Source organism: Aulonocara sp. 'chitande type north' Nkhata Bay, linkage group LG22 (genome assembly GCF_057382095.1).
Source record: "Aulonocara sp. 'chitande type north' Nkhata Bay isolate Kocher_YH1m ecotype deep benthic linkage group LG22, A_spYH_male_GT1.1, whole genome shotgun sequence".
Lineage (NCBI taxonomy): Eukaryota > Metazoa > Chordata > Actinopteri > Cichliformes > Cichlidae > Aulonocara > Aulonocara sp. 'chitande type north' Nkhata Bay.
This window is the reverse complement of record NC_141364.1, coordinates 21,092,483-21,108,978: the sequence shown is the minus strand read 5'-3', so window position 1 is coordinate 21,108,978 and position 16,496 is coordinate 21,092,483. Positions and strand designations below refer to the sequence as shown.

At 38.8% G+C, this 16,496-nt stretch overlaps 1 protein-coding gene across 1 annotated transcript in view; it reads right to left on the bottom strand.

Moving 5' to 3' along the window:
- gabbr2 (gamma-aminobutyric acid (GABA) B receptor, 2) overlaps positions 1-16,496 on the bottom strand; it is a 212,175-nt gene that overhangs the window by 65,557 nt on the left and 130,122 nt on the right. Inside the window, exon 8 of the mRNA XM_086280435.1 lies at positions 9,143-9,203. Coding sequence (XP_086136561.1) covers positions 9,143-9,203 — 61 coding nt within the window. The remainder of the gene's footprint in view (positions 1-9,142; positions 9,204-16,496) is intronic.

Genomic DNA, 16,496 nt, shown 5'->3' with positions numbered 1-16,496 from the left:
TATTTTTTATTCCTATTTATTCTATTTATCCCCTTTGTATATTTTATTTATATTTGTCTCTGTATTTATATATGTGTGTGTGTGTGTGTGTGTGTGTGTGTGTGTGTGTGTGTGTGTGTGTGTGTGTGTGTGTGTGTGTGTGTGTGTATATATATATATATATAACAGTTCTGTAACTGTAACTTTGGTCGTTGCTGTGCTTTTTTTGGAAGTCGAATTTCCCAGAGGAACCCACCCGAGGGATTAATAAAGTTCTATCTTATCTTATCTTATCTTATCTTATCTTATCTTATCTTAATTGGTTAGATCAATTAATGTGTAATCATTCAGGTAGTCATGTTAAAATCCATCAGAACTGTGTTTTGGTGAGTTTTACTTTTGTTTGATGTTTGACCTTTACTGTGCCAAATGATTTATTCTTCAGTTCCGGAAACTTGGCACCAATGTGAAATGCCACTTTTTTGGGCAGTTATTGTGGAGCATTAGTTAAAGTCACTGTAATTTCAATGGTCAGCAGAACATAAAAACTGCATGCCTTTGCTGCTGCAGACACACTTTTCAATTCAGCATTCTTTGAGAGTCATGTCTCCGTGTCTTTGATTTATTGTGCCTGAAAGAAGAAGCAGTAGTGTGGAAGGCCTGCTTCAACAGACAACTTCAGTGAAGTCTGATATGGAAACTTGAATCTTGCTTTTTACATACACTGAGAATCCAGTAGCTAAAGTTAGCTGAATGCAGTGACACATATCAGTTTTCATTCATCTACAGAGGTAGGACGACATTTCATTTTTTAAATCGGACTCATTTATGAACAAAAAAAGAGACAAATTATTAGTGCAAGTAGGATATTTTATAGATCTTTGCAGACGTCTGGATGGGTTCTTTAATTATAAGAAGCACCATGCTGGGTTTATAAAATGTTGGACCAAGTGTTTCACATTTGGAGAAAATGAGATAGAGGAACAAATAAAATTCACACATTAATCTGACATAGTGAATAACCCAGCTTTAAGCTCTATCGCTACACACAGTAATACAACCTCAAAGAGAGCTTTAAGCCCCAAGATTTTCCAAGGGCCATTAGTGATTTAACAAAATATCCATAACACTAAATTTTAAGACACTCAGCATGATTACCTACATTTAAAATTCTCAAACGGCAGCTTTCATTTTCACCCTAAAATGGCCAGAAAGTGATCTTATTGTTTTATATAGTTTTAATTCCTTGTGTATTATATGTCAGTGAAACCAGGAGTTTAACGGAAAGCAGATACTGTAGAATCCAGTCAGCAAACAAAGAAATAAAAACCTGACAAATGCAGCAAAAAGCATACTTCAAAGGGTAGTTACGTCTATCTCTTACTTATTTTAGAGCAAACAATAATTATATATTTTTTTATTACACTATCAGGTTGCTGTAGTGTTTTCTGATTACATTCAGGGGATAGCAAACTGCAGTAACCCCACCCCATAAACACCATCAGCCTCTCCGGAGCTGTGCTCAAACAAAGCTATTTCAGAGTTTACAGTTTTTTCTTTTAGAAGCAACGATGAGTCTCTCAGGTGTAATACAGGAGGAAGCGTAACCTTGTCAGACAGACCTGGGTACTCACTCATAAAGATTACTCAGATTACACAAGGGGGACAGAGAGAGGGGACAGATTATCCAGATCTTTTTTTTTCTTTGTAAGTACTACAAACAACCCGCAATTTCTCGTGCTGCAGATGTCAAATCTCTCTGATCCTCGCTGCTATCACTCTTTTGCAGGCCCACTGAACTCTTCCGCAGCAATGCCCTTGAATGGAAAATGACAAACATCACCTACTGCAGCATCACAGGGCTCTTTTTTCTCTCTAAATGACCTCAAGTGACCTGAAGTTTTCCCATCAACCCATCAGCGATTGTTGAAAATGACTATTTGACAATTTTACAGTGCAGTAAATGTGCTTAGGCAATAAGATTTGCATTTCTCAACCCTCTCACAGTGACTCAGGGCCACTGACTAATTTCTCTTGACTGCGTCCTAAACAGCAGAAGGGACTATATATCAGCATTCCTCCTTTCAAAGGCTGCAATGCTATCGCAGCATTCTGTCCCCAGAGGAATACGGATGGCTGCAGCAGGATGTTAAATTCAACCTGTCGCTCAGTCTGTGGCCTGACATTTAATTGTCTTTTGTTTGATTAGTCAACATAACACAATTGAAAAGTCAGTGAAAATGTCATTAAAATGTAGAAGTTCGATAATAATAAAAATGAAAATGAATATCAAAATTATTAACACCTGCATAGTTAATATTCTTTCATTTTTATGCTTTTTTCCCCATTACAGCCATATCATTACCGTCCATCTCCTGAGTATAATTGTTCTAATTACCTTGGAGTATGTTAGAATAACAAATTGTTACAATTTAACTTTGAAGAAATCCATAAGAAAGCACTTAAACTTAAACAGTCATCCAGCATTCAGTGTTACAGGTGTTCAAGGTGTCTCAAAAGCTGACGAGGACTCTTTTTATTACACAAAAAAGGCAATGGTTTAAAGTGGGACTACCAAGACACTTCAAGTTCCAGGAGACACCAGCTGGCAAAATCAGTTCAAATTCAGGGAGCAGGTTTTCATGGATGTGAAAGAAAGAAAAATTCTAGATGTTAGAAAACAAGAGATGAGTAGAAACTGAATCACTAAAGATTTGCAGGAGAACCTGCTGAAGGCGGTCTGTACAGACACTCCATTCATAACCAACAGTGCTCAAAAGAAAAACAAATAGCTTGTGTACTTGTGGTATGAGATCTCTGGTATAAGAATGATATGGACCATAATAACAAGGGGATTATCTCTCCTAGGATTCTTTGAAATATGAGTTAAGAAGAATATAATTGCTTAAGAATAAGCAAGTTTATTATTTAGTGAGTTCATTTCTTAGTACAATACCAAGTATCAGTGCCAAAGATCAGTACCTAAATGTGCCTAAGAGTCCTCCCTTTAACTAGTAAATGCAGAAGCCCCGCCCACCTGAGGTTTAAACCTTCTGTTTGCAAAGAGCAGCCAATCTGAAGACAGCTGGTTTTAATGGAGAAGAGATAAAACAGCTTGTTTCAGACAATGAATGAACTGAGGGGTCGCACCTAGAAATAAATAAAGATTATTATGAACTGTGAATTATGTAAAGAAGTTCAACTAGAGTCCAAGAATCAATAACGAGCTGGCAATTAGCATTAAAGGTTTAAAGGCTGGACAAATTTAAAGCATTTTCGAGTCAGGGCCTCTCTGCTGGAATCTATTGCCTGAAGGTCCAAGATATAACTGGCATGATAACATGATTTTTTAAAAAGCCTTTCTGAAACTTACCCTTAAAAAATGTTCAGTTTAGCATTATGAAAAATACTTTTCCCCCCACTGATGCACCAGCATCATAATCACAGACGATCCTCATGCTGGTTTGAAAATTACAAAATGGAAATTGCCGGTACTCTTTTACTATAACTCTCTCTGCTGATTACCAAGGATCAGACCGCTTTTTATGAACACAGTCTGACCCATTTTTGTAGCAGTGTTTGTAAATGTAATCAAGGTTGTTTGGGCTTGTTTTTGTGTGAGCTTCACTTTAGACTGCCTTTAATCATGTTAACTGTATTTTTGTCATGTCTGATCTGTTAAATTCAAACAGAAAAAAATAGAAAATTCCTGATTCCTTCAAAACACTGGTGATACAGTAGTCTTAAGAGCTATTTTAGTTGAAAGTTATGCTAAAACACTATTACCTGGAGGTACGCTGACAGTAGCAGGTTGTTCTTATTCTAAATTCCCGCAAGACATGATGGAAAAGCAAGAAATTCAGAAATCCAAATGCATCCCCTTACACTGATATGATATGGTGGCTCTGTTGTGGGGGACATTTTCTGGTTTTGTTTAAATCCATTTGTCGCCAATTCAATACAAAGTTTTTCCAAGTGATCACTTTTATCCTGTAACGAAACATTTCTATCCTGGTTCGCTGTAAGGATGAATGTTTTGATCCAAAGCGCTGGAGAGGTCACTAAAAAGTGGGGTAAGAATGAATAAATGATGTGAATCATACTCTATGACCTCGCAGTCAGATCGAGATTTAAACACATGTGGGAGACTTTGGAGCAACATGTTAGACTTCACTTTTCAAACCACCAAATGAGGGAATATGTTTTGAAGAACAGTCCCTCTAGTATAGTGCAGAAAACTTACACACACATATATATATATATGTGTGACATTTTCTACAGAAAAAGAAAATAATGGTTCCTTATCTACCATGTTGATTCAAAATCTGTACTCAGAAGTACAGCAACTGAGATCAAGACCTCTAGTAGAGAGGGATCTCTTATTCCCATGAGAGAGTGGGAATAAAAGCCGTCGAGGCCCCTGACTAAGAAAGCCTGACAGGGGAAAATGGAGGATCAGAGGAGAAAACAGATGATAGGGTCATGTTGGGGATTGCTCCCTTTTGAAATATTCAAGCTGGGGCTGTCCCTGCATGCCTGGTGTGACAAAAGGGTAACACAGTTACGAACCCTGACAAGTGAGGAAGAGGTGATTGGTGAAGGTTAAGAGGGGTGGAGGAAATACAGTATCATAAGACCAAGAGAAGATAGTGAGAGATGCGAATATAAGGAAATGACTTGATGGAGGAAAGCAGGAGAGACACGGAAAACAAGGTGAGGAACAAGGGTGATAGATAAACACAGAAGGGGTTAGGAATTCTGCATATCAGAAATTTTGAATATGCATAGAAATATGTTGCCAGTCCTGTATTTTTAATGTTGCTATTTGTCATTGTGGTTTGGGGTTTTACTGTACTGCTATGTTATTTAAACTCTTGCTTATATTTTCTAACAAATTGATATGTTCTTACAAACTTATAATTAATCCATTAATAATACAAAGCAGGGGGCACAGATTTGTGGAGGCAGCTATGTCGGCCCACCATCTTGAATACGGTGACCAAGATAGACACCAGTGTTTCACCTAATCACGTTTTATGCATGTGGCTATAAACCAACCCCATACACACCAAAGTAGAGGACAAGGGACTTGTAAGCCAAACTCAAATTTTAATCCACCACCGCACCTTCAGATACAAGATATGAAGGATCATACCTACATTTATCTTCACCAAAGAAGCAAAAATGCAAATGAAAGAGACAAAAAAAGTTTCTCTTTTGGATGACAAAAGCATAATCACAGGCATATTACTATAATTCATTTTACCAGCCTTACTGGTACCATTAGAAAGGTTCCTTTTTGTGACCGAAAACAGATTTCACTTCCTAACAATCCAATTCATAACTACCGTTTTCATAAGAGAAAGTTACAGTTTATAACTCAGAAAACTTTGATCCTTAAATATTTTGTTTGTCGGCGGTCACCGCAGCGAGGATTACTCTCTTGAATTATGGAGCAGTAAGCAAACTGAACTGACTGCGATCTGCAATCTACTGACATTTAGTGGTGAGATTTTACACACTGTACCTTTAAAAGAAAGAAGACAAAAATTATACTGTGTGTACTTTTTTTTTAGTAATGAGTTCACCTTGCTTCTTCACTCTCCCACCCACCAACACACACACACACACACACACACACACACACACACACACACACACACACACACACACTTTTTACATTGTAATTACACATTACTGTTAGGGGTATGGACTGTATTACAGAGGATCCTAATATTACTGGGAATCTGCTGTACAAGGAGGGTAAACACTCTCCTCATAAAAGTGCAGCATCAATTGTTTCTCAACTCCAAATTCAGATAAATTACATCGTAAATGTTGGGGAAATTAGTTCATAAGTCACAGGCTGTATTATCATATACCACCACTGCTTTTTCAAGGGATATTTTTAACACTATTCGAGTTTTTTTCCAAGTAAGCTGTGATGCCCCAAATGGTTAGACGAATCTTCTGTTCATTTAAAAACACTTTCTTTGTGTTAGTTTTATTAGATGTATTTATTTAATCCTTATTTATAATTGTTTGATGATTTAAGTGAATTTTGCTGTGCTAAGTGAATTTATAGGTGTATAAAAGGCTGACTCCTAGTTACTATGATTTTGAATCAGTTTGATTCCTTGCATGCAGCTCCCAAAGCAGTGTGGTCAATATCACAAAAACTGCTTTGTTACTTTCAGACCCAATTAAACCCAGGTATAGGGCACTTGCACATAACACTTTCCTGCAGTTTTTCCTATAACATACTAGAGATGGACCGATCCGATATTACGTATCAGTATCAGTCCGATACTGATGTAAATTACTGGATCGGATATCGGAGAGAAATAAAAAAAATGTAATCCGATCCATTAAATATCAAAAAAGCACCTCACAAAACTTGCGACACGGCGTAACTTGCCTCATAACCGTAGCACGTTGGAGCAGTGTGCTCACGTGATAGAGCGGTTGTGTGTATTTGTAGCCTCGCTACCAAACCAGCATTTCATCTCCGAGAAAGTTATCCCAGAGAGAAGTAAAGCAAGTGTGTAAGTTCATCTCTGAATGTTTGTAAAGCATTCCAGCGTTAAGCTTAACAACCGATACATGGAGCGACTGCCTCTCTCTCTCCCTCCCTCTCCTGCTGCTACTTCAAATGTTAAACTGATCAATGATCAGCTGATCGGCTTTTCTGTCGCGAGTCCGTCTCTCTTCTTTGTTTTTGGCCCACGTTGCACCAGAAAGAGGAAACCAGCAGCTGAACAACAGCAGCACGTTTAAGCTTGATAAGCTGTTGTTAGAATTTATTTAATATTACTTTCTACACCAGGATCTTTTTCTACGTAGCTGACAGCTGGTAACTGTGCAGGGGCGGATCTAGAAAAGTTTAGCCAGGGGGGCCGATAAGGCATGAACGGGGAAAATGGGGCACAAAGACATACTTTTCTTTCTTATTCTCATTTAAAATGTCTAGCTTTTAATAAATAATTACCTGAATCTTACACCCAAAGTTTTAATCTGATGTAAAATGTATAGAAGTCCATTACTGTATATAGTAACTATTAAGTCTAATATATATACCCTAGTAAGCTATAGTACTTTTTCCTTTGGGAAGGTACCATCTGTGCAGTCTGCAATTTTGATGAAGAAAGATGTTGAATCTATTTAATATTTCTTGAAAAATAATTTATTTCTGTGCATTTTTTTTCACACTGCATCAAATTAAAGTTGATTACGTCAATTAAGCTTCATGAGGTGGAGGGTGGGGGGTGGTTCCCTATTTTTTTTGCTGAGAGTTTGCAACCCTATTAGTTTGGTTGCTTAATATTTCTGCTAAGTACACTTTAAAATACCAGAATAGGGAGGATAGACTAGGTTTAAGTTTATTAGATTGATCAGTGTTGCTGAACTATGAAATATTTTGGGTGCAGTGTATTTTTTGCATACAGGTATAGCAGAATAGCTTTAGTGTTGTTGTTTATTTAAACTTTAGTATGAACTTATACAAAATGCAGCAAGATATTTAAAAAAAACCGTTTTATTGATTAAAAAACACACTATATCGGATTTATATCGGTATCGGCCGATATCCAAATTTATGATATCGGTATCGGACTTAAAAAAGTGGTATCGTACCATCTCTATTACATACTAACTATACACTTTTTTAGGACAGCTGTCTGCGCTCAATCACCAACAAAGGCACACAAACCAGAAAGTGCATTCATATACTGCCTTTTATATTTCTTCTGCTGTCAGGGATAGAAACACACACACACAAGGAGTGTGATGCAAACCGCCAGAGGGATCAAGCCCCTCTGCAGTCAGGAAGATAAGATGGTGAGGCAGAGAGGACTGAACAGCGCCATGCAGTGTGCTACATATAGTCTGGGAAGCCTGGGAGCTGGGGATCCCCTGCACCAAGATGCAATCTCTGGGTTATTCTCCCACTCAGCAGGCCCCATTGGCTCAAAACAACCTCAGGATGATGCCATATGAGGACAAAGACTACCGAGGCATGCTTCTCATATACATGTCCGTGCACAAATCCTATAATACCAGAGGAGTAAAGGCCATAGTTAAAGGTTTTGCAATTTATTGTTCATCTTATGTGTCTTATGTGACCACACAGATAGTCCTGTGGAAGCTTTCCACACCAGAAATACAAATGTTCTAAACAATTCATGCCTATTTTTGTGGAAAACAGTTCTTACAGCAAATTTTTCTCTCCAGAAAAATAATAGAAATATGTGAACAAAGCATCTAACTTCCAACGTGGAAATATTCTCAGCCTCTCTTTCTTCTGAATAGGTGTCTGCTGCAGCTATAGACAATGGTATGAACAATGGCAGCCTTTTAATTGGAACCAGATGGCTGTGATAATACAGCAAAACAACTTCAGTTCTTATTGAACAGAGATGTGAGTAATTCGCATTCAACAAATGATAGCAATATACTTCTAGAGTCTGGAGTCATGTTACGAATAAGTGTGGATGGCTACAGGAGGGTGTGACACAGGAAATGTAGTGAGCGTTAAATATAAATCAATTTGTTCTGTATTTTTCTCATATAACACATATTGTGTTGTGAAATTTTAAATGATTAAATACTTAATTGCTATGCTAGTAGCATTGAAATAAGGTTCTAAAAGTGTTTTCTTCTCTGTCACCAACACATCCATGCCTGTGGAGGGAATCGAGCGATGGAACCACAAAAGCAGCAAAAAGTGGGCCACTTGCACTTATTTAGTATTTATTTATTTATTGTCATTGTCAGAGAACAATGAAATTGCATTTGGGGCTTCTGTACAACCCGTATACCGAGCCACCCTCACTGCTTCACACCAAGAAGGCTACTTTTGTCAACATCCTGGTCAGCCTGGGCTCTTTTCTGTGTGGAGTTTGCAGGCTCTCGACCTGCTTGCATAAGTTTCCTCTAGTCGAAAAAATATACGTGCATTTCTAAATTGGCTGTATGAGTGGATGTGACAGTGTGTTTTTGTCTCTCGTTCTCCCTCTCTATGTGGCCCTGTGACAGGTCCCCTTTCCAAAGTGTACTCTTCCCTTTTGGCCTGTGTCAGCTATGATAGGCTCCACACACTCCAGGAGCCTAATTTATAGTAAAAAAACAAAACAAAAAAAGAGACAGGTGGTGATATCACACATACCTTGAAACTGGTTGAATTTTATTGTGCCCATTCTCTCTCCATTACGAAACATGACTTGGCCCTGGAAAAAAAAGGAAACACAAGAAGAAGAATATAACATCATTAATTTAACTCAAATCATTCCATAACCATTTTAAATTGTTAAAACATACTCCGCTGATGAAGATCTTGCAGCCTAAGGTATAAATTGAACTAAGCAGTAAAAAAAAGGGAAAAAAATAGAAGCTTACTTCAACTAAATTTATGCACAGTGCTTTCCTGATACTGGAGTGTTGACAGGAAAAGTCTCGGCTCCTGCACTCTGCATCTCATTTGATTAGAACTGGCCAAAATTGATCTGTTTATAGAAGTAAACAAAATTATCCTTCAGCCAATTCATTTACTAATATCTTTGGAACGAGATTGGGTCAGCACAGCAGAATGATTTAACTGTGTTTACTCACTTAGCAGTGGTGCAAATCTGAGCTCAGAGAGCAGTTTAAAAAACGATTCTTTAAGTGCATCTCATCTGTGGCTAAGAAAAAAAAAGCTGTTGTAGCTGTTCGTGACCGAAATGCATTTTTGTCAAGGTGTGCTTTTACTGGTCGAACAACCACCTGACAATAGCTAAAAATAACAATGGAAACTTTCTGATTTCATCTTCAAAGGAATAAAATAAGCAGTTTCAGGCCAGGGAGTGTCTGGCAAATTTAGACAGGATGGAGCAAAATTCAACTTTTGGCAGTATCATAAGACATATTCAAACCAATTGTGTCTTTGTGACTTCCACCTTATTTTCCCTTTTTTCTTCTTCTATATTCTTCTTCCCACTCCATCCTTTCTTTATCTCTGTCTCCCTCTTGATGCATCAACACTGTTCAATTAATTCAGCCCACCATCTGCTTACAGAGGTCCTTAATTACGCATTTAACTGGGTTTTATATTAGATAGATAGATAGATAGATAGATAGATAGATAGATAGATAGATAGATAGATAGATAGATAGATAGATAGATAGATAGATAGATAGATAGATAGATAGATAGATAGATTTAAAAAAGAGCTGAGGGGAATGTGGGGGACGGAAGCCTGAGCCAATTTTGCCTCAAAAAGATGGAAAGCTTTGAAGTAGCTGTGCAAGATCCCACCCCTCTGTTTGAATCCGAGTCTTTGTGTGGCATCTTTGATGTTTGCAGGAGTGTGTATGCACATCCATGCATGTCTATGTGTATGCACTTAAAATGATGCCACATCATGCCTATGTGCATGCATGTGCCCACCCGATAACGCATGCATGTCTGAGATACTCCTGGGACACCGTCTCCAGCGCTACTTTTACCTTGGCAATGTAAAACAGATCCTCTGCTAATTTTACACCACAGTGTCAATCTGACTTGTCAAGGCTAACAAGTTCCTTTTGTCACACACAGCACTTTTCTACAATATGCTACGCAATTATTTCTGAAGCCTAAGGAGGATCGTACAGCGTAATGCAGTTCAGCTCATTAGGCATTACACTGAGATAACTGTGGTGTGTAAACAGGGTCAGACAATGTGAGTTGAAAACAGGGGAACTTGACTTGAACCCATAATGACTCTAAGTGTATGCATCCAGGTTTCTAGAGTAGCTGCATGCTGCACATGCTCTCACTCAACATTAGCATAACCACCATAATTGCCCTTCATATCAGCAAAAGTGGAGCTATCACAAACCTCAGTGAAATGGTGTGTAGTTGTTTTTAACAGCCCCCAAGTTGTCGCCTCTAAAGTGTATGCAATGTCTCAAGAATATGCAGAGAATTCCAAATGTTTAGAGGAACAAAGACTTTGATCATCTTAATTGGTAATACAGTAAATGTCTGCGCTATAAAGACTGCATTATGAACTTATTGTTCGGGTCTTTCTACAACGTATCATGATAATATGAAGTTTTGGCAACCTCACTAGACTGTATTGACTCAGCCAGGTATTTTTAGGCTAGTACTGAAAGGAAATTCAGTGCTGTGCCACAGTGGTGGCTGATGGAGCAATCACTGTGTCCAGACATGTATGTGTGTGTGAAAAAAGTCTTTCTGAGGTGAGATGGTGGAGGCGGCCATGTATCACTTTGTCTGTTGAGGTGAGAATACTGTCAGTGACAGGAGTGCTGGGGTCAAATGAGATGTCAGTCTGTGTGCTGCAGGTGTAACATCCTGTGAGAATTCGAGGTTTGAGGTGGGAATGCACACACACACACACACACACACACACACACACACACACACACACACACACACACACACACACACACACACACACACATTAAAAGTGGCAAAACAAATACACGTAACCCCTCCGTGCTGTCTCTTCTGAGTATTTGTGTTTGAGGTGACTGTCAAGCCTCAAGCTGTGCTACTCACCATTACTTGGAAACACACTGATACCAACTCTATGACCACTGACCACATAAAAAAAGAGCAACAGACCTAAACCCACAGACATGTCAACCACCAATCACAATCTGCTGCGACTTCCCTCCCACATGAATTCCAGTGTCCATCATTCCTTGGTTCTTGCAGCTATCTGCACTCTATGCTCTGGAGGTCTCTCCCAGCTAATGTCAGCCGTCTTCTCCAAATCAATACTATGGAGCCTTCGATGATCACTCTCCTGCTGCTGCGGTTGACTCTGCTACTGATTCAGCAGAAGGACTGAGATCACGCACAGAACAGTTTAGTCCCTCGAGACGAGTGTGTACATACAGCGCAGAATCGTGACAGCAGGAAAAACACAAGGCTCAAGCCAGGTATTATCCTATAGGATCAAGCACACACGTGCATACATAGAATTTAAACAGGGAGAATTTGCCTTTTCACCAGTGCTTGCACATGGATTAATTCTTTTTGTAAACCTGGCACAAGTCACTGCAATTCACAACAAAATTGAGCGAGTTGTGTAACAGCTGCTTCCTTCTTAAATCAGAATTTGAAAATAACATAAAAAGAAGCATGCAGTGAAGAATTGCCTCCCTAAGTCGTTGTCATGTGTGGGTGGAGGTTTCTATATGCTACGTGTGTGCTACATACAGGGCGCACTTTGATCTAATTTCATGTAATCCGTTAAAAGAAAAGCCATAATTGTTGACGGATGCGTTTAATTATTCTGCAAAGCCACTTTTTTTTTACGCTGTTTACTATATGCACAATATTCCCGCTCACAGTTGTAAACTTCCGGCGATTGTTGTTGGTATTATAAAATTAATTTTACTAGCAAAAGAAGCATCTATGTGCAAGGACATCAACAAAATGAGACCATGTAGATTAATTGTATCTACCCTCACAAAGATAGCTGCTAAATCGCTGCCTCGTAATGGCAAACTCGAACTCTCGGGGTCATAGGATTCACTGACAGAGTCAGACGTGATGGCTCGCTTAAGTCAAAAGTTATTAAATATTGAATATTTAAACAGTATGCTGAATTTAGATGTAATGTACAATAACTTTGTTCCTGTATTTCAATTCAAATTTGTCATCTTTTACTACTTTAAGAGGAAAAAAAACTCAGAAATTTGAATTCCTTTTACAATTTTCTCCTTTTATGTTTATCAATACATTTACTAAAGAATGTGAAGTAGATGCTCCACAGGGAACAGGTACATGCAGGATCAATATAAATCGATATACATTTGAATGGGGAGATAGGGTTGCTAGTCTACTCAAACAGCATCAGGACCTCATCTTCGTTCGTGTGCTTGGAATAAAAAGAGAGTGAAATGTTACGTGGCCATTGATATTCCCGCTTTGCTTTGCTTCCCTGAGTCTCTCGGGAAAGCCTCAATGTCAGCCTGCTCCTGATCAGCAGGCCGGACTAGGTCTGCACTGAGAGAGATGAGAGCAGAGGGATGAGAAATAATAAATTGCATATAGTCCTACAACACACATACCCCCTGGGACATCAGTCACAAAGGAGCCTCACAATAATAAGGAGCCTGTGCTGAATTTCACTGAGGCTATTTTCTCTTCTTTTATTTCTTTCTTTAGCGTTCTCTCAGCAACTATACTGTCCTGTGAATCTTTAATCTGGACTTTATTGATGTTTATGAGCAAAATTACTAACTAATGCACCTCTGCAATTTCCAACATAGTCCATTCTTTTTTAATCCTCAGTTGCAGTTTAACCCAGTTATGAATATGATATAATAGGAGTAATGTGCTGCTGAGTGAGGCCCTGCATGCCTACCGGCTGTCTAGGCTGAGAGCAGTGTGGCATCCTCTAATAATTGAGTGGCCTTTACAAGGGAACAGGAGATATCCTGTAACAGCTCAATAGGAAGCAAGCGCGAGCACACTCACGCATCCGAGCACACACATACGGTATACACGCTGCTTGCAGCTAGCATAGCCACCAGGATCAATCCTGAATGCAGTGGAGTGTTTCTGCAGCACCAAATGACATCACTTTAGGAGAAACAAGGAGAACGATCATAGCAGTGTTGTATTACCTCTGTGCGCTGCTCTGACATTCCACACAGTTTATGCGCATGATAACTTCTACGTTTGGCTCAGTTTTCCAGTCACAGTTGAAGTTTTTAATACTATCAGAAAGAATAATATGATTTTATTGTGTAAGCCATCACATGCCAAACAGCCCATCTACTTATCTTCTACCTACTTCACAGGTATAACTTATAAGTATCAATATCGTAACACATTTTTAGAACATGAGCACAACAAAGTTATAAGAGGTCGGAAATATGAAGGAACCTAGTCAAATCTCAACCTAGTGAATCTGTGGCCAAACAGAGTGATGATCAGTGTCAATGGAAAATTGTATTTAGTAGTCAGTATAATCTTTTAGTGATATAAGTTTGCATATGGTAGAATACTGCATGTAGTTATTTGTATTAGGAAATATTCAACCATGTATACTTAGAGGCATATAATTAATTGTGTGTGATCACTAACAGGCTACAGGCTTGGGGTGCACCCCAGGAATGCACCCCCACGTCCTGGGAGCACGAGAGAGCTTGTACCTGGTTTTATTGTTTTATGGCAGGATTAACGTAGTTACGTTTGTTTTAGTCTAAGTGCTCTTTGTTTAGATGAACTGCAGGTAGGGCTGCTCGATTATGGCAAAAATGATAATCACGATTATTTTCACTGAAATTGAGATCACGATTATTTGACGATATTTATTTAACCCTTTAAGACCTACTATAGAACCAAGTCCACCAGAGCTTATATTATTTTTATTTTTATTTTTTTACATGCTGTAGTGCCATTTGTGGGAGCATTTCAAGTTGCTATACATCAATACAACTGTTATAGCCCATATTTTAATAATATGTATGCATTAAGTGCATAGTAATTACATAAATTGCAAAAAAGTGCAATAAACTACAAAAAAAATTGAAAATCGCTTTTGTTTTGTTTACATATATTTCTACTTGGAGAAATTTAAGAGGTTTATCCCTCAAAACTTTAAATACAATAAAGTTGCAAAAAATAGTTTACAACAACAGGAAATTTATTTTGAGTGTCTTCATAGTTTTATTTTGGAGATACAGCAATTTTTATATACTGCAGGAAAAACAAAAAACAATCCTATGATGCAAATTTGCAAAGAAAACAGCAGGTGCATCATTTTACTGTGGGAAGTGTTACGAACAGCTGATAGGAACGGCAAAGCGTGTTTCTGGAATATTATGTTTTTGTTCCTGCAAGCGCTTTTTATGCAATTTTTGCAAAGCTATATGTGGAACGAAACCGTGACCGAGGACAAGCTGATGGCATCAGATGTAAGTACAACTCCTCTGGTTTCATATGCAAAACAAATTATTGCGCTAGCTTACACGGTTCAGGTTCTACAGGGATTTAAAAATAGTTACGCAAAACGGAGCGTGCTGCTCTGACCGGCTTTAAAGGGTTAACAATGACTTTAAAATAATAATATAAAATGGTGTGCAACACCACTGAAGTTTTTTTTTTTTAACTCTCTTTTCAACCAACGGCAGTCACTCTCCAAATAACTTCTGCTTAGCTTTCCGAGCTTCCCTCGGGTCCTCTTAATCAGCGGTCTCCACCCTTTTTTGCGCCACGGACCGGTTTATGCCCGACAATATTTTCACGGACCGGCCTTTAAGGTGTCGCGGATAAATGAGGGAGGGGCTAATAATCGGCTCAGTCATTTTTAATGATCGTTGAAAGCCCAGATCGTAATCGTGATTAAAATTCGATTAATTGAGCAGCCCTAACTGCAGGACTTCCTCACCGTGTTATCTAGGGTGAACCATTTAGGGTGAGGGGGAGGCTACCCTCTTCCTGACCAAGGATGTTTGACCCTTTGATCAGCAGTAACACACACACACACACACACACACACACACACACACACACACACACACACACACACACACACACACACACTGAAGTATAAATAAAGACCGGGGCAGTTTCTTAGTGCGAGTCTCTCAGTAGGGAGCTGCCCTTGCTAGCAAGAACTCTGTGTGTTTCTCTTCTCTGAGTCTTTACTGAAGAAGCGTTTTAGAATATTTTCCCTAACATTATTTGGTCCTTCGTAGCCGGAGCAGAAAATATCAGAATTGTTATCTGTGACTCTGTTCCAAGATCCAGCACTGATTCCTGACGCCGTGGGGAGCCAGCACCGAAGCCTGTGCACAGCCCTCTTGGACGAGGAGAGAGCCCCAGGACATTAAATTCGGGTCTGGGCCGGTGTTATAATCTGGTCCACGGCGGTGGGATTCAGTCCAATGATCTGAATCACCAGTGGGACGTCAGGGGTGAGAAACACTATTTTGGTATATAAGACGGCCGCAAAAGTTTAAAGAAATGTGATTAAAAAAGGGGGGGTTTAAGTTCGCCAAAAGACCTGTGTTTTGACCAGTTTTAGAGGTAGCCGAAATTATCTCGTGACAAATTAGGTTTAAGTTTGGCAAAAGGAACTATGTTTCGACCAGTTTTAGAGGTAGCTGAAATTATCTCGTGACAAATTAGCGTGCAAATGTTTATGTGTGTGTATGTGTCTGGAAGTAAGTTGATTTTACAGCACAATACGCTGCTGAACTACTTCCATTTTTGTTTTCTTTGCTGAGGCTCACGTGCTGGTGACAGGAGAACGGTTGAGTTTGGGGCTTGTTGGGTTGCACCTGCGCTCACATCACATCACAAAATAAAATGTATAAAATAACAAATAAAATAAAATATGATAAAATAACGTGTTAAATGGGTGGAAATCCCTAGATCAATGTTTAAATTAACACTCACGCATTGACTCTGTCGGCTATGTTTTGCCATGCATGCTCCCTTTCTTTTGCAGCTGAGGCTGTGTTACTTTTTTTCTGCAAAATTTGCATGTTATCGGCATATACTGCCATCA